This window comes from Saccostrea cucullata, unplaced genomic scaffold (genome assembly GCF_032062105.1).
Source record: "Saccostrea cucullata isolate Sc308-1 unplaced genomic scaffold, CSIRO_AGI_Scuc_v1 ctg7640, whole genome shotgun sequence".
Lineage (NCBI taxonomy): Eukaryota > Metazoa > Mollusca > Bivalvia > Ostreida > Ostreidae > Saccostrea > Saccostrea cuccullata.
In genome coordinates, this window is record NW_026939843.1 from 65,185 (window position 1) to 92,521 (window position 27,337).

The window sequence follows — 27,337 nt, forward strand, 5'->3', positions numbered from 1 at the left end:
TTAAAATGTACTTTGAATGTTTTCCTGAGAGTGGAATAAGAACCATAATATTTTGTGACCACAGAATGTCTGCAAATTCTTTTCTGGATGAGTTCCTGGCGTCCACACCGTCATGGAACTGTATTGTAGAGAGTCATTTAAAGAACAACGTTTCTTCGTGGTCTGTTAAATCAGGTTCATTTTTATTTAGCTATGATATATTTATTGATTTAATTGAAGAGACATAAGGGAATTTCCTTTTTACAATTGTTTTGCACCTAAAGTCGTTTATGCTATTTTGATTTATACTGCCTCTTGTTTTAAAAATATATCTCTATTCTATAAAAAGGCAGTCTACCTTAGACCCCTTTTCTTTGCTGTGTAAATGGTTTTTCTTCCTTTATTACGAGGACCCTTTGTCTTGAAGACGTAATTTTCCAGTTGGAACGTATAAATAAATAAACTTCGAATGCCTTTATATTCAATATAAGCAGTCAACTGTGTATTTGAATGTTTGTAAGAGAAATTTGAGGAGATAGCGAAAAATATTATAGCTCGAGCTCCAAAGTCTATTAAACATTATATAATGGTAGCGGAACAAACACGAACCTCCACAACATCAGAGATGAGATCATCTGCCATAATAAATCCTTACCCTATATCTTATATACATTAATACTTTTACACATAGTGATTACGAACTAAAATAGCTTATTGCTTATTATGAAACTATGAATATAAAGTATATGTATACATGTATACTTGTCAAAATTTCTAAGTCCCCACTTTTATTATTTTAAGTATTTAAAAACCTTAAAATTAATTGACTAATTGTTCACAATTTTGACTTTATTTTTGGATGATTGCCTGTTACGGCCAAACAAATTGAAATCAAATGTGTAATTACTCATCCATGACCCTTTTTGTTAAAAAGCATGAAGTGCGAGTTTCATATGTTTTCGGGTGTATCTTCCATTTATTTAAATTACCATGTGTTCTCCATCTTTAGTTGTTTAGGAAAAACAAAAAAAAAGGTTGTTTAAAATGCCGTGTATGTACGAACGACAATATGCATGTGAAGTTGCCATGGTCCAAGCTGGCGGTAGTAAAAGAAAGTTGTATTTCCTTCCTTTGTATTTGTTTATTTTATGTAAAATCGTTAAAAATACCGTCAGAAAGATGCACAAAGCTTACTTGTATTCCTTAAAATCATTAAAAATTGCTAGATTTTCAAGAAATACCACTTAACCACCCTAGAGTTTAACCGGAAATTCACTCAAACCGAAACCGGAAGTGCCCATGGTCAAGGCATATACACGTACTGCAACGGCACATCAACAGGGCTACTACATAAGAATTACTAACTATTGTGGAATAAACCTATCTGCACGTGCAATTGCCCTGCACTCATTAAAAATTAATTCAAATCTCCTTAATTATCCAAATTATTAGAAACAAACTGGAAGAGTGGGGAATGCGTTTAAGAAAACCTTATGTACTGTAGGATAAATATTGGGTACAAACAATTTCGGTAAGCTTCAATGTCATCCACATCTCAACCCTATAGAACACGAATGGGACAAGATGGACCAGAGATTGAGCGCTTTTCCAGCAGCAGAATCTGCCGGAAATATAGAGGACGACCTAGTCCATACATGGAATAACCTTCATTAAAGTTTTTACTTTAATTGTGTGAACTTTTTGAGAAGCAATTGTCTTGATCTTAATTCGTTTGCACGAAGGATTAAACAGTATTGAGCGTTGCGAATTTTTAATTCTAGGGTGCCTTCACTCTTCTGCACTTTGTGTTAAGCTCCTTCAAAGACAATAAGATTAAGTGAAAAGAAATATTTTGCTTCTTTTTATCCTGTATAGTTTTCAGTTTATATTGTCAAAATTATTTAATGTAAAAGCAGTGTAAAACAAAAACTTACGTGGGGACTTAAAAGAAACAGGCGCGACCACCATATCTTATGACTCGCCACACATTCTATAATGATCGACTAAAACAATAAAATAGTCTTTTGAATCATTTGTAGGCACTTGTTTTATAATCTTTTTTATATAAAGACAATAAATATATAATTACATGTGTAAAACTGAAGTTAAAAATGTGGTTTAAGTTTAGTATAATTAGAAAAAAATATTCTTGTCACTATTTGATTTGAATTTATGGCCTAAGCTATATCTTAATTCATGAAATTAATATTACTTATGAATGGTTCTAGGTCAACTAGCTGCAATAAAGTAACTCACAAATATTCATTTGCTTAAAATTAGTTAAATAGTAGCCACTTTTAATATATCCAGGTTGTGAATGGAAGAAGACCCTAAATATAAATCAGTCGTCATCATTTAAATTCACTGTTGGAGACATTACTGTTTGTGGAATGTTAGGGGACATAACGGATACCAGGGTGGATGCTATTGTCAACAGCTCTAATAAATTCCTGGACCTGACTAAAGGTATGTGCAGCTTTTGTTCGTAGCAGAAGTAAGAGTAATTATATTGTTAATACCCTTTACTTCTGAAGATAACATTTACTGTGGAATCCTTTTATTCAGAAGTATCGATGTTTAGTCCGATTTTTTCTCATTTGTTCAGTAGATTCATTGAAGCAATAGGTAGATAAAATAATCATTCGAGGGAATTTAAATTCATAGGTATGATAGAAATAACCAAACCCTTCACTATTTGAGATGTGGTTTTACTTTGCAAAAGATGTATAGTAAAGCATTGTAAAACTGGACTTCAGATACATTGAAAAATTTACATAAATGCTAAATTAAATTGACATTTTTTCGACTTACTTTTCTTGTCATGTTAACTGATGTATTCCTCATTCTTACTCCGATATCTCACCCAATCTTTTACAGTGATATATTCCTCATTCTTACTCCGATATCTCACCCAATCTTTTACAGTGATATATTCCTCATTCTTATTCCGATATCTCACACAATCTTTTACTGTGATATATTCCTCATTCTTACTCCGATATCTCACACAATCTTTTAGTGTGATATATTCATCATTCTTACTCCAATTTCTCACTCAATCTTTTAATGTGATATATTCTTCATTCTTACTCCGATATCTCACTCAATCTTTTACAGTGATATATTCTTCATTCTTACTCCGATATCTCACTCAATCTTTTACAGTGATATATTCCTCATTCTTACTCCGATATCTCACCCAATCTTTTACAGTGATATATTCCTCATTCTTACTCCGATTTCTCACTCAATCTTTTACTGTGATATATTCCTCATTCTTACTCCGATATCTTACCCAATCTTTTACAGTGATATATTCCTCGTTTTTACTCCGATATCTCACACAACTTTTTACTGTGATATATTCCTCATTCTTACTCCGATTTCTCACTTAATCTTTTAATGTGATATATTCTTCATTCTTACTCCGATATCTCACTCAATCTTTTACAGTGATATATTCCTCATTCTTACTCCGATTTCTCACTTAATCTTTTAATGTGATCTATTCTTCATTCTTACTCCGATATCTCACCCAATCTTTTACTGTGATATATTCCTCATTCTTACTCCGATTTCTCACTTAATCTTTTAATGTGATATATTCTTCATTCTTACTCCGATATCTCACTCAATCTTTTACAGTGATATATTCCTCATTCTTACTCCGATATCTCACACAATCTTTTACAGTGATATATTCCTCATTCTTTCTCCGATATCTCACCCAATCTTTCACAGTGATATATTCCTCATTCTTACTCCGATTTCTCACTCAATCTTTTACAGTGATATATTCCTCATTCTTACTCCGATATCTTACCATCTTTTACAGTGATATATTCCTCATTCTTACTCCGATATCTCACACAACTTTTTACTGTGATATATTCCTCATTCTTACTCCGATTTCTCACTTAATCTTTTAATGTGATATATTCTTCATTCTTACTCCGATATCTCACTCAATCTTTTACAGTGATATATTCCTCATTCTTACTCCGATATCTCACACAATCTTTTACAGTGATATATTCCTCATTCTTACTCCGATATCTCACCCAATTTTTTACAGTGATATATTCCTCATTCTTACTCCGATATCTCACACAACTTTTTACTGTGATATATTCCTCATTCTTACTCCGATATCTTACCCAATCTTTTACAGTGATATATTCCTCATTTTTACTCCGATATCTCACACAACTTTTTACTGTGATATATTCCTCATTCTTACTCCGATTTCTCACTTAATCTTTTACAGTGATATATTCCTCATTCTTACTCCGATATCTCACTCAATCTTTTACACTGATATATTCCTCATTCTTACTGCGATTTCTCATCCAATCTTTTACACTGATATATTCTTCATTCTTATAGAGGATATTCAATGTTTTGTTGTTGAATATGGAATTTATTTCACGAGTGGAACAGGATTTCTTGACATTTTCACGAGTGCGAAGCACGAGTGAAAATATCAAAAAATCCTGTTTCACGAGTGAAATAAATTCCATACTCAACAACAAAACATTGAATTTTCTGTTTATTACATTTTCCCCAGCTCTGTTTTGCCCATATTAGCCATCTCCCTGTTCAGCTGCCAAAACAATATTGCGCGCTAAATATAGTTCCGTAATAACGATACACAAAATGATCAACACAATAAATTTGAACAAATAAACAACTTTAATTTAACAAAATTAAAGTAATTTCATTAATAACTTATTGAATATACAATAATTTTTCTTTTTTTAATTGATGAAAATATCGAGTATGAATACTTAGGGACGAATTACTCTCGAAAACAAATCGAAGCGGGGTTTTAAAAGTTAGAATTTAGTTTAGCATGTTAAGCTGCTCTAGTGAACTGTTCAATGATGTTGGGACTTTTTTTAATCGCTGTCACTTTCTAAAGGTAAGATTCGTTTGTATATTTTAGCTGGAGGGTTTTCATTTGCGTCTTGATGGGCTGGGATGCACGACGTGTCAGCCATGTGCTCGCTGCTCCCGTACGAAATATTGAATATAACTTGTCCCGAAAGACTGTTTCCATACAGGTGGATCTTATATCCGAATCAATGCGGGACTGGCACGACGATATAGTTTGATTGTGGGTGCTCGATAGGGTTTGAGTAATCGTCTGAGACGCGGAATGATGTTCCTTTATAGGCAAGATTGTCGGTTTATCAGCCGATGTCAAAATAGAAGATATATTTCTGTTTTGGTTGTTGTTTATTTTGCTGTAGTTGTTAATGCTGTTGACATTTTTGTACCCCGATATTTGTGTAATCTGGTTGGCTGGAACTCCGGCATCAGATAGCCTCTGTACAAGATGTTTCCTCATACTAGCAAAATAAAACATTTATGTCTAATTTATTTTTACTAACGTTATATCTCTTATTTTTAAACATGTTAAATTAATTTTCTTTTTTTAGATCGTTTAAAAATTCAAAAAATACATATATCGGACTAATCTAAATTTGACCTGCATCTTTTAAAAATACCTATGATTTGTAAATCTCTTGTCACTGTCAATCCCAGCAGAGGAATTCATTTCCTTGACCAGTCCATACAGTTTATTAATACCCATGGCATTTTTCTTATACCAGTAACTTGTTGGATCTCCTTTAATATGAATTATTTTGCAATTATGATTTTATTTTCCTTCATTTAAAATGTTAATTATATTTACAACAAAGTTGATATAAATTTTATTTAGTTGATTCTAAAATTTTACCTAAGTCAGCACGTGCATTTACTGCTAAAAAAAAAAACGGTGAGTTTTCCTGTTTGGTTTCTTCAGGTCGCATGTCACAGAATTTTTTGTAAAGAGAAACTGGGTCTTTCTCGGGTTCAGCTGGTGTGGCATAAGCCCTTGGTTTCAATTTCCTAACATCTCTGGGATTAGCGCCTGTTCTTGTTTTGGTTTGTCTCTCCTGATTGAAAACAATGTACTCTAAATTTTCCCCCTCATCATATTTCAGTTCAATATCTCCCCAAGTCAAATCATGAACTTCTCTACCGGGCCTCATTCCAAAATGATTGGTGCAAATTGTAAACATAGAATTTGTAAGTGAGGTAGGTGTGTAGGGACCTAATATCTTCTTTTCGTAGAATATTTTAAATTCATTTTCTGTTAGTTCGTCAGCAGCCATGGGTTTATTCCCTTTTCTGAGTGACTTCAGTTGTTTTTGTTTTGTTTTCAACACATCACGAGCCTTGCTGAACTGTAGGTCATTGATGACTGAGTACCCATACTCCTTTTGCTGCAAGTATCTATTGATACTTGACATGTAGGCCCGCAAAGAGGTTGTCCCATATTCTGTGCCATCCTTTTTCTTGACTGAGAGAAGGAATGACGCTATGTGTAAATTTAACTCAAAGGGGGGGTATTATTTCAGGGACCCTGAACTCTCTTTTGCCTGTAAGAACTCTTTGAATGTGTTAATATCACATTTAGTTTTTTTAGAAGTGTTTTTTGTTCTCATTAGTTATCAGAAATTTATCAATATCATCATAACAGACCTCAGCAAAGCGCTTGTTTTGTGAAACTTGGTCACCTCCTGGAGTGAGCTCAACAGAAAAATCTCCAATTAGGTTATAACTGATGCCTGCTAATGTTTCCTCATCCAACTCTTCAATGAATGCATTCAAGTCATTGTCTCTGTCATTTTCATTCTTTGTCATGCCTTTTATTTCCAATGTGGTAACATTTTTGTCATTAGGATTAGTTTTTTCCATTTTAATACAATAATATTGAAACGGACGACAAAAGAGCTCTGCCAAGGGAGATAATTTGACAGAGAGAGAAAGATCAAGGGACATAATTCAATGTTCAAATTAACAAAAAAGTAGTTCCTTTTTTCTGAAATTTGTTTATTAAATAAACTAATGGGTGTTATAATAAATTTGATGATAAAACTGGGGAAAAAAGTAATCAAGGGATATAACTCCTCCATAGAAATATGAAAAGTAGTTCCGGTTGATGTTCTTTCATACTGTGACAGGATATCATTTTGATATCCTTTCACACTGTGACAGGATATCATTTTTATTCAATGGATAAATTACAGTATTTCACTGTTGAAAATGTAATATACTCCGATATCTCACTCAATCTTTTACAGTGATATATTCCTCATTCTTACTCCGATTTCTCACCCAATCTTTTACAGTGATATATTCCTCATTCTTACTCCGATATCTCACTCAATCTTTTACAGTGATATATTCCTCATTCTTACTCCGATATCTCACCCAATCTTTTACAGTGATATATTCCTCATTCTTACTCCGATTTCTCACCCAATCTTTTACAGTGATATATTCCTCATTCTTACTCCGATATCTCACTCAATCTTTTACAGTGATATATTCCTCATTCTTACTCCGATATCTCACCCAATCTTTTACAGTGATATATTCCTCATTCTTACTCCGATATCTCACACAATCTTTTACGGTGATATATTCCTCATTCTTACTCCGATATCTCACCCAATCTTTTACAGTGATATATTCCTCATTCTTACTCCGATATCTCACCCAATCTTTTACAGTGATATATTCCTCATTCTTACTCCGATATCTCACTCAATCTTTTACAGTGATATATTCCTCATTCTTACTCCGATATCTCACCCAATCTTTTACAGTGATATATTCCTCATTCTTACTCCGATATCTCACTCAATCTTTCACTTATGTATCATTAGGTGCGGTGTCTCAAAACATTTTAATCAAAGGTGGAACCATACTGGAAGATGAACTTAAATCAACAGAAAAACGTACGTCTTTCTTTTACGTTTTTTTAATACCAATTATAATATTTCGCCCTTAAGGGACATTTATATTTCCTCCTTGAAATTTTATCAATAATTAATGTCAATGACAGTGACAGGTTTTGACATTTTTTTTTATTTTTATCTAATAGTTTAAAGCATACAAAAGTTGCCAACCATTCTGATTTCAATAACATCAACGAATAGATATGTATGTTTGTAAATTATGAACAAGAAAATTGCGATAAAATGAAGAAAAGTATAACGAATCTTGAGAACATACACCTCAAATCAGATAATCAAAATAAAAGTTCTAGTTATACAGGAATCATTTTCTTTGCAAGTCAGTGTATTCTAATAATGCCTAAAAGGTTTTATTTTTTAATTCAAATTTGTTTATTTTCATGCATCGGTTGTTAGATTTACCTGACAGTTTTAATTATATAAATCTAATTTACCAACACCACAGGTCGTGAGATCGATAAGCAAGGTTTGGCTGTGACTACTTCCGGTGACCCTTTACAGATCCCGTGTTTGTTTATATTCCACGTGGATTCTGTTTCTGTCAGTAGATCTTTTAAAGTGACTGTTGCTTGGAAAAAGATGGTTCTGAAATGTTTACAAAAAGCAGAAGAAATGAAATTGTCAAGCCTAGCATTTCCTGCACTAGGAACAGGTAAATATTTAATTACCAAATTAGACCACAACATCATCGGTTAAATTATGTGAATGTACTAAATATATTGTCTATATGTAATAATTGCAAAAGTATACATGCAAAAAAATTATTAAAGACTCTTCATTTGGCTGATACGGTTTGATATCACCGGGAAAATCTATTCCAAGTCTAGTATAATTAGTTATCAATGTGTTGACATAATCAAAGAGATACGAAACTATAACCCTAACCCTGATGCTATATCGTTCCTTAAAGAGTTAGTATTTCCAATGCAAAGACACTCACAACCCAAACACTTCAATAACATTCTCTCGATTAGTTTTCAAATTGAAAGGGATTCTGGCTTGGACGTTAAGCTCAGACCACCAGGAATCGACTGCACAGATTTTTCTTACACCCCCGACATCCTCATGTCATTCCCTGTTTGAAAGATTGTCACATTGGGGCCCGAATCCAATAGTGTAGTCATAATTCACTCTGGGGTTATCCCCGAAGGAACCACATAATGAGACGAGATTCTCTTTCTGGCCACCCGAGGAAGCTTCACCAGTTACCCAGATAGCATGCTAACATTGGGCCAACGTTGGGCCAATGTCATCGGTTACATTGGGCCAATGTTGGCAAATGACATTGGTCCAATGTAAGTTTGCTCATCGGCCCAATGTTGATTTTTTTTCCATAAACATCAATCAACCAGACTTGATAATGAGTTATTGGGACCCGACACTCTAAACCACATTGAATGAATTAGGATGATATTGTTATGATTAAAATAATAGTTATAATGGTAGTAGTAGAGTGTTTCGGCGACAGATATGCCTCATCAGGGGCCCCAATAAAGATATTCCATGTTTATTGTAAGCTTGATTTTATCAATAGATCTCCGATGTTTTTATGCTTGCTATACGCAATGATAGGTTCCGATTTGAATAGATCTTTGCATATTGGGTCTGCTTCCAAAATATTCCAGTACTTTAAAATCCGCTTTTTTAGTCCTTTGATGCGAGGGTTAAATTTTGTAACCATGACCTGTGGATGGCTAGGCTTTGTGTTTTTTCTATTTCTTAAAAAGAGTTGTCTTTCCTTCTGTGTTGTTTCTTCAACTATTGGGTTGATTTCTTCCTCAGAATAGCCTCTCTTTGAAAGATGTCCCTTGAAATCCTGTAGAATTGTTTTAAGAACTGAAGGGTCGTTAGTATTTCTGGAATGTCTTATACATTCTCCTTTGATAAAACCTTTAAATACAGAGGCGTTGTGTGCACTGTTTCTATGAAGGTATTGAAAATTATTAGTTGGTTTTATGAAAGATTTGATATCAAGTTTCTGGCAATGATTAAATCGATTGCCTTTGTAAACCGTTGTGTCCAGGAAATTTACGGATGAGTGAGCTATTTCAAATGTGAATTTAAGATGTTTATGACAGCTGTTGCTGATGCAAAAAATTCTAGAATTTCTTCCTTTGTTCCGTTAAAAATTATGAATCCATCATCCCTAAATCTGCCATGAAACAGAATTTTGTTCACATGTTGAAATTTAGATTCAATAAACTGCGTAATTTCGTACATTCTCATGTCTGAGATTTCCGGGGATGGTACTGCGCCCATGCTGCAGCCTATGATTTGTTTGTAGAATTTTCCGTTAAATTCAAAGAAATTGTTTTCTAATACGCATCTGAGAAGAAAAATTAAGTCCTCTACATCAGGATACGGGATGTCTGAGTGGCTTTTATCCGAGTTGTTGTAAGCATTCCTGACGGCATTTAGTAGTTCTTCAAATTCCATATTTGTATACATGCTGGTTACATCGTAAGTGATTAGTCACGCATCCGACGGGAGTTCTAAACATTCGATCTTATTGATAAAATCAGTAGTGTCCTTGATATAGGTTAATTGTTTTTGTACGATGGGGATAAGAAAGTAGTCACAATATGCCCCAATTTTCCTCGTTGGTGTATTGCATTGAGCAATAATTGGCCGTCCAGGTGGTAATCGTCTGATACTGCATAGGTCATTAAGGAGGGCATTTCGGACATTGTCTTGTAGTTTGTGTATTTTAGGGAGCAGATAAAATTGGCCGCATTCGATTGACTGATTTTTGTCTTTCAGAAATCGTAGAGTAATTTTATCTATGGAGCCCCTGGAGTGCATATCAGTTATTCTAGTTAGAATAAGATCTTGCAAGTTTATCAAGTTTGGCTTTTCAACTTGCATATAATGCTTTGAGAGTAACTGACGCTCTGCTTCAGATATGTACTGATTCCTGTCCATTATAACTATAGTATTGCTTTTGTCCGCTTTTTTAATGACAACATTGGGATTGTTTTTAAGCGAAGAAAGAGCGTTTCTTTCGCTATGAGAAAGGTTGTCTTGGAATGTTTTGGTTGTGATAGATGATAATTCCAACTTTGTTTTGTCAATGTATTCTTCAAGTAGGCTACATGTGTAGGAGGGCTGAAAGCCCGACGAAGTTCTAAATGGGTGGATTTTTGAATCATCCCCATTATCAAAATGATATTTGCATCTCAATTTTCTAGCAAACTCGTCGAAATCTTTAAGGATACACCTCTTAACATTTTTTTGTTTTGGTGTTGGAATGAATTTAAGCCCTTTTGCTAGTAGGACATATTCATTATCATTTAGTTGGTATTTTGATAGATTGAGGACGTATTTACGTGCCTCATTTAGGTGCTTCGACTTATTGATACGTCTGAGGTTGGCAAAGTATGGTTTGATTCGTTTAGTACTTTTAGTGTCTTTTTTCCGTCTATTGAAGCGCCTTGCCATTCTAATAGAGGAAATGGATTCCGAGTTTGTAGATTATTGAGACTACAATTAATAAATGAATATCGTCTATTACACGTGTTGACGTTGTAATAGAGATTATAAAAGTTTAGCTGTACTGGCCCGTCTAGTTATCAGAGTGTGATAAGTTAGAGGGTTTGTAGTAATCTAATGCGCGGATAGAACTTCATAGGTTATACCAATTTATTTAGTATCACGTGATCTAAGTCACGCCTTAGAGTATGATATCAAATATATCAATTTTAAAACCATCAACAATAAAGTAAATATCCATATGTATTATTACATACATTGTAAGCTCATTATTTGTACATTAAACCTTTTCACTAATTCAATCAATAGTTGTCCTTCGTAGTCACATAGAATTTACAAATTAATAGGGTCTGCGTTTGGTATCGATGACCCTTATAGCTAGTATAGTTCCGGCGTTGCTGGTTATACTTGTGGTCCTGTTTGGGTTTTCCTTGGGACTGGCGATGGGTCTCCTGTTTCCGAGGTCTGGAAGAGGGGGTGTAAAATAACGAGTTTAGCTTGTCCCGGAATTCCTGCAGTTCCTTAGTGTGCTGGATGTTAATGTCCATGATAATTTGGTCGAACTTCTTCTGTTCTTGGGTAAAGTCTGGTGTGATTTTCCTCAAGTCTTTTAGAGCTGATTCCCTTAGGGTCTGGATATGGCGCACTTTTTCTCTGATATCGTCATTGATGTATCCGATTACGGCCTGTGCTGCTTCCTTTGTTTTATTCTCGGCAGTATGATTCCAGAACTCCTCAAATTTTTCCTAAGTTTAAATTGCATGAGACCCTGGCCGAGAACCATGGAGGGTAGCGACCTGTACGGAGGCCATGGTTAATGCTTTCTCTTCTTTTGGAGAGGGTCAGGCGTTTGTCCAGAGTATCCTGTATTTCCTTGAGTTCTGTCGATGAATTCCAATTAATAACGTTTTTGGGCTCTTCCGTCAAGATTATGGATATGTCTAGGTCCGGGATGCTCGCTGCAGCCTCTTGATTTCCCTGGATATCATCAAGGTCCAAGTCTGGCATTTGATTATTCATTTTTTTCAAAGATAGTCTGTTAAAGCGTTTTATCATATTCTAGGTTCAGATGAATTGTGGAGAGGTGAGTAATGTACAGAGCTTCTTTTGGTAGAATTAATTGCGTCGTCCGGGATTGGTTGAATTGAATTTCTTTGAAGTGACAAATTTGTTGGAAAAAAGCGGATGTGAGATTTGGTAAAACGAGGTGTTACGTGATGCTTCAAGGTGGTCAGAGGATGAAGCCCCAATAAATCGACCAAGCCGATCGCTGTCATAGAGATGCGATGCGCGGGATGATGTCAGTGGAACATTGTTCCTAAATCACAGTTTTCCATAAACGACATCAATCAACCAGACTTGATAATGAGTTATTGGGACCCGACACTCTAAACCACATTGAATGAATTAGGATGATATTGTTATGATTAAAATAATAGTTATAATGGTAGTAGTAGAGTGTTTCGGCGACAGATATGCCTCATCAGGGGCCCCAATAAAGATATTCCATGTTTATTGTAAGCTTGATTTTATCAATAGATCTCCGATGTTTTTATGCTTGCTATACGCAATGATAGGTTCCGATTTGAATAGATCTTTGCATATTGGGTCTGCTTCCAAAATATTCCAGTACTTTAAAATCCGCTTTTTTAGTCCTTTGATGCGAGGGTTAAATTTTGTAACCATGACCTGTGGATGGCTAGGCTTTGTGTTTTTTCTATTTCTTAAAAAGAGTTGTCTTTCCTTCTGTGTTGTTTCTTCAACTATTGGGTTGATTTCTTCCTCAGAATAGCCTCTCTTTGAAAGATGTCCCTTGAAATCCTGTAGAATTGTTTTTAAGAACTGAAGGGTCGTTAGTATTTCTGGAATGTCTTATACATTCTCCTTTGATAAAACCTTTAAATACAGAGGCGTTGTGTGCACTGTTTCTATGAAGGTATTGAAAATTATTAGTTGGTTTTATGAAAGATTTGATATCAAGTTTCTGGCAATGATTAAATCGATTGCCTTTGTAAACCGTTGTGTCCAGGAAATTTACGGATGAGTGAGCTATTTCAAATGCGAATTTAAGATGTTTATGACAGCTGTTGCTGATGTCAAAAAATTCTAGAATTTCTTCCTTTGTTCCGTTAAAAATTATGAATCCATCATCCCTAAATCTGCCATGAAACAGAATTTTGTTCACATGTTGAAATTTAGATTCAATAAACTGCGTAATTTCGTACATTCTCATGTCTGAGATTTCCGGGGATGGTACTGCGCCCATGCTGCAGCCTATGATTTGTTTGTAGAATTTTCCGTTAAATTCAAAGAAATTGTTTTCTAATACGCATCTGAGAAGAAAAATTAAGTCCTCTACATCAGGATACGGGATGTCTGAGTGGCTTTTATCCGAGTTGTTGTAAGCATTCCTGACGGCATTTAGTAGTTCTTCAAATTCCATATTTGTATACATGCTGGTTACATCGTAAGTGATTAGTCACGCATCCGACGGGAGTTCTAAACATTCGATCTTATTGATAAAATCAGTAGTGTCCTTGATATAGGTTAATTGTTTTTGTACGATGGGGATAAGAAAGTAGTCACAATATGCCCCAATTTTCCTCGTTGGTGTATTGCATTGAGCAATAATTGGCCGTCCAGGTGGTAATCGTCTGATACTGCATAGGTCATTAAGGAGGGCATTTCGGACATTGTCTTGTAGTTTGTGTATTTTAGGGAGCAGATAAAATTGGCCGCATTCGATTGACTGATTTTTGTCTTTCAGAAATCGTAGAGTAAATTTATCTATGGAGCCCCTGGAGTGCATATCAGTTATTCTAGTTAGAATAAGATCTTGCAAGTTTATCAAGGTTGGCTTTTCAACTTGCATATAATGCTTTGAGAGTAACTGACGCTCTGCTTCAGATATGTACTGATTCCTGTCCATTATAACTATAGTATTGCTTTTGTCCGCTTTTTTAATGACAACATTGGGATTGTTTTTAAGCGAAGAAAGAGCGTTTCTTTCGCTATGAGAAAGGTTGTCTTGGAATGTTTTGGTTGTGATAGATGATAATTCCAACTTTGTTTTGTCAATGTATTCTTCAAGTAGGCTACATGTGTAGGAGGGCTGAAAGTCCGACGAAGTTCTAAATGGGTGGATTTTTGAATCATCCCCATTATCAAAATGATATTTGCATCTCAATTTTCTAGCAAACTCGTCGAAATCTTTAAGGATACACCTCTTAACATTTTTTTGTTTTGGTGTTGGAATGAATTTAAGCCCTTTTGCTAGTAGGACATATTCATTATCATTTAGTTGGTATTTTGATAGATTGAGGACGTATTTACGTGCCTCATTTAGGTGCTTCGACTTATTGATACGTCTGAGGTTGGCAAAGTATGGTTTGATTCGTTTAGTACTTTTAGTGTCTTTTTTCCGTCTATTGAAGCGCCTTGCCATTCTAATAGAGGAAATGGATTCCGAGTTTGTAGATTATTGAGACTACAATTAATAAATGAATATCGTCTATTACACGTGTTGACGTTGTAATAGAGATTATAAAAGTTTAGCTGTACTGGCCCGTCTAGTTATCAGAGTGTGATAAGTTAGAGGGTTTGTAGTAATCTAATGCGCGGATAGAACTTCATAGGTTATACCAATTTATTTAGTATCACGTGATCTAAGTCACGCCTTAGAGTATGATATCAAATATATCAATTTTAAAACCATCAACAATAAAGTAAATATCCATATGTATTATTACATACATTGTAAGCTCATTATTTGTACATTAAACCTTTTCACTAATTCAATCAATAGTTGTCCTTCGTAGTCACATAGAATTTACAAATTAATAGGGTCTGCGTTTGGTATCGATGACCCTTATAGCTAGTATAGTTCCGGCGTTGCTGGTTATACTTGTGGTCCTGTTTGGGTTTTCCTTGGGACTGGCGATGGGTCTCCTGTTTCCGAGGTCTGGAAGAGGGGGTGTAAAATAACGAGTTTAGCTTGTCCCGGAATTCCTGCAGTTCCTTAGTGTGCTGGATGTTAATGTCCATGATAATTTGGTCGAACTTCTTCTGTTCTTGGGTAAAGTCTGGTGTGATTTTCCTCAAGTCTTTTAGAGCTGATTCCCTTAGGGTCTGGATATGGCGCACTTTTTCTCTGATATCGTCATTGATGTATCCGATTACGGCCTGTGCTGCTTCCTTTGTTTTATTCTCGGCAGTATGATTCCAGAACTCCTCAAATTTTTCCTAAGTTTAAATTGCATGAGACCCTGGCCGAGAACCATGGAGGGTAGCGACCTGTACGGAGGCCATGGTTAATGCTTTCTCTTCTTTTGGAGAGGGTCAGGCGTTTGTCCAGAGTATCCTGTATTTCCTTGAGTTCTGTCGATGAATTCCAATTAATAACGTTTTTGGGCTCTTCCGTCAAGATTATGGATATGTCTAGGTCCGGGATGCTCGCTGCAGCCTCTTGATTTCCCTGGATATCATCAAGGTCCAAGTCTGGCATTTGATTATTCATTTTTTTCAAAGATAGTCTGTTAAAGTGTTTTATCATATTCTAGGTTCAGATGAATTGTGGAGAGGTGAGTAATGTACAGAGCTTCTTTTGGTAGAATTAATTGCGTCGTCCGGGATTGGTTGAATTGAATTTCTTTGAAGTGACAAATTTGTTGGAAAAAAGCGGATGTGAGATTTGGTAAAACGAGGTGTTACGTGATGCTTCAAGGTGGTCAGAGGATGAAGCCCCAATAAATCGACCAAGCCGATCGCTGTCATAGAGATGCGATGCGCGGGATGATGTCAGTGGAACATTGTTCCTAAATCACAGTTTTCCATAAACGACATCAATCAACCAGACTTGATAATGAGTTATTGGGACCCTGTTTTCCATAAACGACATCAATCAACCAGACTTGATAATGAGTTATTGGGACCCAAGTGTGAAAATTAGCGACATCAATCAACCAAACTTGTAAGAGATTTATTAGGACCCGACACTCCAAACCACACTTCTAGTAATTATGATTTTTGCATAGAGCAGATTAATATTTGATTTAGATTATGCAAGTAGTTGTAGAGTGTTTCGGCTATTAAGAAGCCTCATCAGTGTGAAAATTAACGACATCAATCAACCAAACTTGTAAGAGATTTATTAGGACCCGACACTCCAAACCACACTTTAAGTAGATATGTTTTTTTGCATAGAGCAGATTAATATCTGATTTGAATTATGCAAGTAGCTGTAGAGTGTTTCGGCTATTAAGAAGCCTCATCAGGGGTCACGGACATAAATCATGGTGTTTGTTTTAGGTGAGACCGGATTATCTCGTCACCTATATTCTTGTGTTTGCTATCTATCACGGAATCTGGCTATCGGCTTCTTAAGCCACATACTCTTTTTATCCTCTAATCTATCAACACTTATTGATAATTAGACGGATTCGTTATTTCATCAAAATACTCACTGTTGATCTATAGCGCCTCGCTATAATCAATATAATTTACCACCTACTGCTCCTCTATTTGAATGGCTCGACGAATAAATAGACGGAGTAAACAATGCAAAAATGCTAAACGCACTCGTAATTATCTACGGGGAGTTAAAGCTCACTGCAAGGAAACTACGGCCACAGGGGGAAAGTTTGTTCTAAATCTTTCAAGATACAACTTATCCCAACATGAACTCTCAGTTCTAAGCAAAGGCTTAAAATTTATTCCAACGCCTAAAAGCGACAATGCTAAAAGCCTGCTGCTCAAAGATTTTGAAGAATTTGCCAGAAAACTCAGATGCAAATTCCACTTTGATACCGGAGACGACATTGCCATTCACCCCTTTAAAACAAAATCTGGCTACAAACCGCCATTTACATGCAGCGAACTCGAGGAATATATAGATAAAACAAAATTGGAACTTTCCTCTTTGGAAATTGTAAAAAAGAGATCAAACATCTCAAATGCTGAAAGAGAAGCGATTTTATCTCTTAAAAATAACTATGACATTGTTATTAAAAAAGCAGATAAAAGTAACACAATTGTCAATTGTCATTGAACAAGGACCAGAATGTCTTAGAAGCACAACGCCAACTGCAATCTAAACACTATATACAAGTATCTGAACCCAACATGCTCAAATTGCGTGAAAGCATTCAAAATTAACTTGCCAAAATCCATTTAAATGGGTCACTGGCCAAAGAAACTTACAAATTTCTAAATGATAAAAAACCTTCACTCAAAAGTGGGCATTTATACATTTTACCGAAAACCCACAAAATACCAGCAAACATTTACAATGCTCTAATAAACGGCCAGTGCAGCATTAGGAAATTACCACCTGGTAGACCAATTATCTCGCAATGCGATACGCCAACGAGGAAAATAGGACAATATTGCGATTATTTTCTTGTACCCATTGTACAAAAACAATCAACTTATATTAAAGACACTACGGACTTTATCACCAAAATCGAAGGCCTCACATTGCCAACAAACGCATTATTAATTACTTATGATGTGACGAGCATGTACACAAACATGGAATTCAACGAACTTCTCTCATCAGTAAATGAGGCTTACACACATGCCAATAAAACGCAATTAGACATTCCATATCCGGACCCTGAGGATCTAAACTTCTTACTGAAATGCGTCTTGGAAAACAATTACTTTGAATTCGATGGAAAATATTACAAACAAGTAATAGAAGCAAGTATGGGGGCAGTCCCCAGTCCAGAGATCTGTGACATCAGAATGTATCAAATCACAAAGCATATAATGGCACAATTTCGTCATGCCAGCAAAATTGTCTTCCACGGCAGATACCGTGATGACGGTTTCATAATATTCAATGGAACGCAACCAGAGATAGAAGAATTCTTCAATATCGGCAATCACTGTCACAAGCATCTCAGATTTACATTTGAAATTTCTCCATCTGTTGTGAACTTCCTTGATACTACAGTGTATAAGGGACAGAAATTTCAAAATTTTAACAAACTAGATATCAAGTCGTTTATCAAACCAACAAATAACTTTCAGTATCTACACAGACAGAGCGCTCATAGCCCAGCTGTGTTTAAAGGATTCATTAAAGGAGAATGCATTAGACATGCAAGAAACACTACCGACCCTGAAATATTACATGCAACACTTAATGACTTCAAGACCCACTTATCAAAGCGAGGTTACTCTACTTCGGAAATTGATCCTATTATCAAGGAAACGGTCAACACAAACCGATCAAAACTCATCATCAAAAAGACTAAAGAACATTCATTACGTAACCCTACAGTACTGGTTACTAACTTTAACCCTTGCGTTAAAGGACTGAAAAAACGAATTCTGAAATACTGGGACACCATTCTTAGAAATCCAGAATGCAAAACTTTATTTCATTCTCAACCAATCATAGCTTACAGCAAACACAAGAATATAGGTGACGAAATAATCCAGTCTCACCTAAAACAAACACCATGATTTATGTCCGTGACCCCTGATGAGGCTTCTTAATAGCCGAAACACTCTACAACTACTTGCATAATCTAAATCAAATATTAATCTGCTCTATGCAAAAATCATAATTACTAGAAGTGTGGTTTGGAGTGTCGGGTCCTAATAAATCTCTTACAAGTTTGGTTGATTGATGTCGCTAATTTTCACACTCTACGATTTCTGAAAGACAAAAATCAGTCAATCGAATGCGGCCAATTTTATCTGCTCCCTAAAATACACAAACTACAAGACAATGTCCGAAATGCCCTCCTTAATGACCTATGCAGTATCAGACGATTACCACCTGGACGGCCAATTATTGCTCAATGCAATACACCAACGAGGAAAATTGGGGCATATTGTGACTACTTTCTTATCCCCATCGTACAAAAACAATTAACCTATATCAAGGACACTACTGATTTTATCAATAAGATCGAATGTTTAGAACTCCCGTCGGATGCGTGACTAATCACTTACGATGTAACCAGCATGTATACAAATATGGAATTTGAAGAACTACTAAATGCCGTCAGGAATGCTTACAACAACTCGGATAAAAGCCACTCAGACATCCCGTATCCTGATGTAGAGGACTTAATTTTTCTTCTCAGATGCGTATTAGAAAACAATTTCTTTGAATTTAACGGAAAATTCTACAAACAAATCATAGGCTGCAGCATGGGCGCAGTACCATCCCCGGAAATCTCAGACATGAGAATGTACGAAATTACGCAGTTTATTGAATCTAAATTTCAACATGTGAACAAAATTCTGTTTCATGGCAGATTTAGGGATGATGGATTCATAATTTTTAACGGAACAAAGGAAGAAATTCTAGAATTTTTTGACATCAGCAACAGCTGTCATAAACATCTTAAATTCGCATTTGAAATAGCTCACTCATCCGTAAATTTCCTGGACACAACGGTTTACAAAGGCAATCGATTTAATCATTGCCAGAAACTTGATATCAAATCTTTCATAAAACCAACTAATAATTTTCAATACCTTCATAGAAACAGTGCACACAACGCCTCTGTATTTAAAGGTTTTATCAAAGGAGAATGTATAAGACATTCCAGAAATACTAACGACCCTTCAGTTCTTAAAAACAATTCTACAGGATTTCAAGGGACATCTTTCAAAGAGAGGCTATTCTGAGGAAGAAATCAACCCAATAGTTGAAGAAACAACACAGAAGGAAAGACAACTCTTTTTAAGAAATAGAAAAAACACAAAGCCTAGCCATCCACAGGTCATGGTTACAAAATTTAACCCTCGCATCAAAGGACTAAAAAAGCGGATTTTAAAGTACTGGAATATTTTGGAAGCAGACCCAATATGCAAAGATCTATTCAAATCGGAACCTATCATTGCGTATAGCAAGCATAAAAACATCGGAGATCTATTGATAAAATCAAGCTTACAATAAACATGGAATATCTTTATTGGGGCCCCTGATGAGGCATATCTGTCGCCGAAACACTCTACTACTACCATTATAACTATTATTTTAATCATAACAATATCATCCTAATTCATTCAATGTGGTTTAGAGTGTCGGGTCCCAATAACTCATTATCAAGTCTGGTTGATTGATGTCGTTTATGGAAAACTGGCCCAATGTAGAGAGTTGTTTCTGCAGATATTGGCCCAACGTTGCGCCAACATTGGCCCAATGAATGCGACATTGGGCCAATGTTGGCCCAACGTTATCAAGAACATCGGGCCGATGTTGACAAATGACGTTGGCCCAATGTCATTCTGCTCATTGGCCCAATGTTGGCCCGATATATTGGACCAACATTGTCCCAATGTGTATAAACATTTAATTGTTACAAACTTGTATATTAACAAATCCGATCGTCTCTAAAATCAGAAAAAAATCTACCTCCAATCCTACTTAATAAATACAAGTTGCCTAAAATAAATTTACAAGGCTTGTTAAACTTCTTACAATTTATCATAACAAATAAATCAGTAATTAAATTTATTGTTTTTATACAAGAAAAGTAAATGAAAGTATAAAATAACAAATGTGTTTTGATACAGTTAAAACAATAAATAATTTGCCCCTGATTTAGATTGAAATTTGTATCTAGTAATTTAAAAAGAAATTTAAAAAGTTTTCCACTCATTTAACCTTATATACACTTTTTGTTAACAGGTTTATAACCAATCACTGTCCTCCATTGTATTTTTGAACGTATTTTCTTCTTTCTTGTCCTGCTTGTTCTTATTTTTCCTTCATGGTCGTACTCAGTGAAATTCCATAGAAATTGATTCGGCATACGGGTAACAAGCGGTTAGTCCGAACTGCTCCTTTAAATAAAAAATAAAATCCATTTTATTAAGCAAATCTCAAAAAGCAGTACTTAATTAACACCACTGCATGTTTATAGTATTTTTAATTGATTCTGTGTATTCGAAACCATAACTATAGGATATTCGATTATTTGTAGATTTAACATGTTATTACTTTTTAAATCCTCATTATCTTTGAAAAAGCCGGATATCTTTTATGGCAGTAAATACTCTCCTCTTCATTCAAGTTTTTTATACTAATTAAATAAAATGAGAACTTTAATCACAAGAGATTTGATTTCCCTGAAACACGTGAAACACAAAGTAACAATTCCAAAATTTGTTTTCTTAATGGTAGAAATATAAGAGAAATTTATGAAACGAAAGTGACCCAGGCAAAAATTCAAAGATATTCAAAAATTAAATTTACAAATTAGATTTTGATTAAGGTAATAATAATTGACATAGGTCAATAATACATTTTATTTTATAAGTTTTATACAAAACGGATACAGTGATTAGCGACTGATCTAGTTACATATTTAATTTAAAACTAAAGCAAACTTAGAAAAAGATAAAGATCGCATGAAACAAACTTTGCATTTTGTGTTCTAAAATCTAAAATACATGTTATTTGAGAGGTAAATATAGTACTTACATTTCGATCCGTATGTGAAACGTCTGGACAAAGCTATAAAATTAATCCACATTAAAGAATACACATTCCAAAACTCTCTTTTTAACATAAAATCTTCAACGTTCTGCTGTAGGAAACATCCGAGATTAAAATGTTAGGCGTGCTAAAAGGATGCAGATTTGACCATCCTGTCCTATCAGATATCTCGATTACCATAGAAACTGGCCAGTCTCACGCTGTGAAAAACCCTGGCCTAATTGTTTGGTCAGAAAATGTTCTCTTTCTTAGAATATGCCACCTAAATGCAACACTTTAGAAAGTGTGTGGCTTGCTCGTCTTATATTTTGTAAAATGTACAAGTTAATTTAAATTTATGTTATATATTATTCTCAAAAACATTTACTTTATAGAACTACTAGTGTTTAAATTAACATTTACACATATTTTATTAAAGTTTCACATTAAATTAAAAATATAAAAGTTATATTACTTGATACATCGTCATGCATGTTTTAGGTAATCGTGCTTGGTATATATGTAACATTAAATGTACATAATTTACTATTTCTTTTTCTTTCACTTTTCCATCTTCTTGTCCGACTTTTTAACAAACAGTTCACATGTTTCCTGAATTCTGACTTCACTTAAAGTTGGTTCAACGTTGTCAATACAAAATATTGTATCGTAATAAAGTCGTGATTCACCAACATTGGCCTAACGTTGGGCCAATGATGTACTCCCAACAAAATCTGTCAGCTTAGTGGCGACAAGCTAACAACAATGGCCCAACGTTGTGTCACTGTTGTGTCCCCAACCAACCTCGGCCTCTGAGTAAAATATTGTAATGTTGACATTGACCCAACATTAGGCCAACGTTGTAAACCCAGCGTTGTAAACAGTGGTCCTACGTTGGGACATTGAAGTGTCCTCACCCCAGCTTCTAAGTAAAATAGTGTTATGTTGACATTGACCTAACATTGAGCCAACGTTGTATGCCCAACAAACTACAACAAAATAAGAACGTGATTCACCAATGTTGACCCAACGTTGGGCCAATATTGTACTCCCATCAAAATCTGTCAAATTAGTGGTGACAAGCCAACAACAGTGGCCCAACGTTGGGCCAACGTTGTGTCCCCAACCAACCTCGGCCTCCGAGTAAAATTGTAATGTTGACATTGGCCCGACATTGGGCCAACGTTGTGTCCCCAACCAATCTCGGCCTCTGAGTAAAATAGTGTAATGTTAACATTGGCCCAACAATGGGCCAACGTTGTAAACATAACGCCAACCATCGGCCAACGGTCCAACCATTAGCCAACGTTGGGCCAACGTAGTCATGCTATCTGGGTAGTGACTCTGTTTCACGATGGTGGTCAATGTGCGGTGTGACCCTCTGTTTGTGTCGACCGTCATTCCAAGACACTCATCACCCAAACACCTCAATAACATTCTTTCGATTAGTTCTCATCTTGAAAGGGATTCTGGCTTTGACATTATGCTCAGACCACCAGGAATCGACTGTACAGATTTTTCTTACACACCCAACATCCACGTGTCATTCCCTGTGTGAAGGATTGTCACATTGGTACATGACTCCAATAATGTCGTCATCATCAACTCGGGGATTATCGCCGAAGGAACCACATAATGAGACGAGATTAAATTTCAGGCCACTCGAGGAAGCTTCACCATTTACTGACTATGTTTAACAATGGTGGTCAATGTTTTGTGTGACCCTGTGTTAGTGTCGACCTTTTTTTGGAAATCTGTTTTCAAATAAACTGACATTTTACAAATGTTTTCTGTCATTTGTTGTCTTCCTGACCTCAGGATCTGCTTTCCATTGTCCTTGTTATACTGTTTAAGCAGAATTTTTGTCGAGGATTTAATTCTGGCATTTTTAGCGAGGATGCCGAGATCGAATAATTGAATATTGCTAAAAATTAACTGCGCTTTATTTGTAATAGCTTCTCTTGTGAGCTTTATAAATTCGCTAAAATAACATCTCGCAAAAAATAAAAAAACAATTTTAAGGACAAATCGCTAAATTTGCGTCTCGCTAAAATTTCCATTTATACGGTATTCCCTACACTTTTTAATAGCATATAAATATTGATACATATTTATTTGTATCAATAATCTCTGTCATATTATAGTCCTAATGTTTAAATTAATATCAAGCAGTGTTTTGATTTATTTCTGGTCAGACAATCAGCTTGCTCCAAGAGTTGCGGTTGTTTTATATATGGTTTGTGAGATGACAATCGCCATCTCTCACGCACTGAAGCTGAATACGCTGCATGCTCAAGACCCAAAGTTATGCCTTTAAATAGATTAATAAAGACACTATAGACGACATTATTTTCATGAAGAAGCATCCCTCAAAATTTTTTTTCTAAGAAAAACCTCTGTATTTTTCCTCGGCATTGGTAAACAGGATTTGCAAACGAAATTCTTGATTCATTGGATATCGAAACCCGTGCTACGATCTTCATTTAGAATAGTGTTAGATTATATAAGGATTATATGTAAACTATACAGCTGTATAACATCTCTTTTTCATCACAGGGACTTTACATGGAAATATAAGGATTATATGTAAACTATACAGCTGTATAACATCTCTTTTTCATCACAGGGACTTTACATGGAAACATAAGGACGACATCGCAGTTCATGTTGGAGGCTCTAGAAGAATTTGTCAAAAGAGGACCCATTCATCTAAACCAAGTCTACATCATAGTTCTGGATCAGCCCTTGTTGGTAGAGTTACATGATGCAATGCGTGATCGATACATTGGTAATGTAAATACATCGAAATTATTAGTAGTAACATAATTAAATATAGGGAGGGGGAACAGTATTCAAACTTAAAAGTCCATAAAACAATACAATATAGGAGCAGATCAATCACAGGCATGAAAACATCAGAGGCGGGATCAGGTGCCATGGGGGAGTTAGCATCCCCTGCCGACTAGTCACTCCCGCCGCGATGCAATGCATTATCGATACACGGTAATAGATACACATCGGAAAATTTCAGTTATATGATGCTATGCGTGATGCAATGCATGATATACTGGTGTTCTATACACGTCATAATATTTAATACTTGTTATTAAAAGATGCAGTGCGTGATCGATACATTGGTTACATGATACAATGTATGATATATTCGCAAATATTCTATGCACGACAGAATTGCATGCATTATTAGTTACAAGATGCAATGCATTGGCAATGCATTTGTATTCTATACACATTGGAATTATATGTGTTTGATACATTGGTTTTTCTTAACATATTATATTTTCCACTAGATGTACGTCCATTAAAACATCTACATAATAAACAATACAGTCTAAGTATTTATTAACTTGGTTTCCTAAGATTAAGAGGGATTTGGGACATTTTTATTGTATGTTTTACATTATAAGATACAACTTTACCTCTTTTTTACCTTTATTAATATAAAAAAAAATAGAGCAAGCGTTTTATTACATGTCAACAAGACGCACTTAATTATTTTGATTTTAATGTATATGCCTCAATATAGGAAAATGCAAGCAAATTTGCGAAAAGCGTCACTCGTTTTTATTTTTATAAAACTTTAATACATGAACATTGTAATGCCTAACAATAAAACATCCATTGCGTTTTGTTCTAGCGATTTAACGACTACAGGGTCATATATGTTAAATATTTATGCATAAAGTGCCATATTAAACATAAAATGGTTGTACTTTATAAATATTGCTATTAAGTAAGGATACGTAATGGATATATGCCGAATACTGTTCTATATGTAAAATTATCAGACTGTTTGTGGCCCGTTAGGGCCGAAAACTGTCTGATAATTTTACATATAGAATAGTATGAGGCATATATCTTACTTAAAACATTGCCATTTAAGGACATTGGCAACGTTTCTGGATTTTGTATAGAATTTTTCAAGAATTTTGGACCAGGTTTAATGGTACCAAACATGTTCAATTCAGGTCCTTTTTACCCATCAAGCCAGCCTTCCTTTAAAGATTTTGTCAAATCATTGTTTTTACAATTCTCAATGCATTTCCTATGTAAAATGTTGATAAAATGGTCCTATATTATTTTTAACCATACGTTTTTCTAAAACCCATTTATTTCATAAAGTTTATACATAAAATACATTGTTGAATCTTCATTTCCGATGACAAACATATACTTTGGCTGAAATTGCAAATATTGAAACAAAACACAGAAATACAAGCGCTGTTCTTTGATTTTGAGTTACTTCCCTTAACATCTAATTATTATTCATAATGATCAGAAGACTGCTTATTTGTTTCTATTCTATAAATTATTTATTTGAAAGGAACTGTCATTAAACATTTTGGCAAGGATTTATAGTAACTTTTAATGGTCCTTCCTTCACATAACCTATAGAATCACTCTAATTCAGTCTACCTAGCTATCACCACTTTTAGCATAATTATTTCACATCTTTGCACTTCCCAGCATACATGCACTTACTCTAAATGACGACTTGTTGACTGACTGTACCAATGTAAACAAATCTATCGCTGCTTTTCTTTTATTACTCTAAAGTTGAATATATCAGATAAAAAACACACACGTGGTTTTGTTTACCTCTCAGTCTGTAACGCACGCTTTATTGGTTTTCACCGCCTAGAGAATTCCATACGGGAGATCACTCTCAATGACTATTTTTATAAATGAAAAAACCTAAGTATAAACCTTTGTTCTCCGGAAACCCTGCGTTGCCAATGACCTTAAATGTCCAAAAATTACCTGTAGGAGTCCGATAATAACACAATGGGAGTTTAGGCATCAATTGTATTTTACCCGTCTAATAAGTGGACAAAAGAAAAGAGACAGATAAAGAGTGGGTGAACTGTTGTTTCATTTCATTCATTCAATGGCAGTCGTTTAGATAAGCAGGACAGGGGTCCGGTGGGGAAGGATTTCCTTTTTATTTTGGAACATTTTTATTTATTTTGTGCATAATTTTTTTTGGGGTGAAATTACCACCGTCACCATGGAAAGTAACATGCGAATTTTCATCCTGGAGTTTTAGTTTATAGAATGGAAATTCTCAGCTTTTACAAGTGCAGCCATTTGGAAACAATCCTTATAAAAGAAATGAATTTGCCGATTTTTTCTCAAAAATGGATTTAAATTCGATTATACAAAGTGCTGTATCAAAAACACTTAAAAGATGGGAATTATTAATTTTGAAGATGGTTTAAACTCGATTTTTTCATGGATTTTCTAGTTTGTAGCACTTAATTTCCTTGCGATTGCTTTCCCTAATTTTTTTCCTTTTTTGGAGGGGGGGGGGTGGTCGGGGGTTGGTGGAAATATTTAACTTATTCCACTCTTCTTTTTGTTTTTAAATACCGTCCGATTTTGTTATCATTGCCGTCTGATAATATATTATCAGACTGGTAATTATTATTATCGGACGGCTACAGGTAAATTTTTAGACTGCAAGAACAAAGGCATGACGTCACAGCAATGTTTTAATTTTATAGATAATATGATATTATGGCACTTTAATATATCATACATTATACATATTGCGGTAAAGTTAGTATATCTTGATAGATGACCTGAAGTTGTGGAC

At 35.0% G+C, this 27,337-nt stretch overlaps 2 protein-coding genes across 2 annotated transcripts; one reads left to right on the forward strand and one right to left on the reverse strand.

The window, feature by feature from the left end:
• Nucleotides 1–24,549, forward strand: LOC134254113 (protein mono-ADP-ribosyltransferase PARP14-like). The gene is made up of 5 exons (XM_062736665.1): nt 1–174; nt 2,290–2,445; nt 7,701–7,772; nt 8,236–8,442; nt 24,350–24,549. The coding sequence occupies exons 1-5, from the start codon at nt 6–8 to the stop codon at nt 24,547–24,549; spliced, it is 804 nt and encodes a 267-aa protein (XP_062592649.1). The 5' UTR covers nt 1–5.
• LOC134254116 (uncharacterized) lies at nt 4,895–5,644 on the reverse strand. Its single transcript, XM_062736667.1, has 2 exons — nt 5,490–5,644; nt 4,895–5,330 (listed from the first exon to the last, which is right to left on the reverse strand). The coding sequence occupies exons 1-2, from the start codon at nt 5,573–5,575 to the stop codon at nt 4,895–4,897; spliced, it is 522 nt and encodes a 173-aa protein (XP_062592651.1). The 5' UTR covers nt 5,576–5,644.
• Nucleotides 24,550–27,337: the final 2,788 nt, after the last annotated feature.

What these genes read in the sequence shown, in the direction of transcription:
- LOC134254116 (XM_062736667.1), bottom strand. Translation starts at nt 5,575, where the DNA reads ATGGGTATTAATAAACTGTATGGACTGGTCAAGGAAATGAATTCCTCT. An exon ending in AAGAGATTTACAAATCATAG is followed by an intron (nt 5,331 to 5,489) that starts GTATTTTTAAAA and finishes TTATTTTGCTAG; the next exon opens with TATGAGGAAACATCTTGTAC.
- LOC134254113 (XM_062736665.1), top strand. Translation starts at nt 6, where the DNA reads ATGTACTTTGAATGTTTTCCTGAGAGTGGAATAAGAACCATAATATTT. An exon ending in TTCGTGGTCTGTTAAATCAG is followed by an intron (nt 175 to 2,289) that starts GTTCATTTTTAT and finishes TAATATATCCAG; the next exon opens with GTTGTGAATGGAAGAAGACC. An exon ending in ACTTAAATCAACAGAAAAAC is followed by an intron (nt 7,773 to 8,235) that starts GTACGTCTTTCT and finishes CCAACACCACAG; the next exon opens with GTCGTGAGATCGATAAGCAA.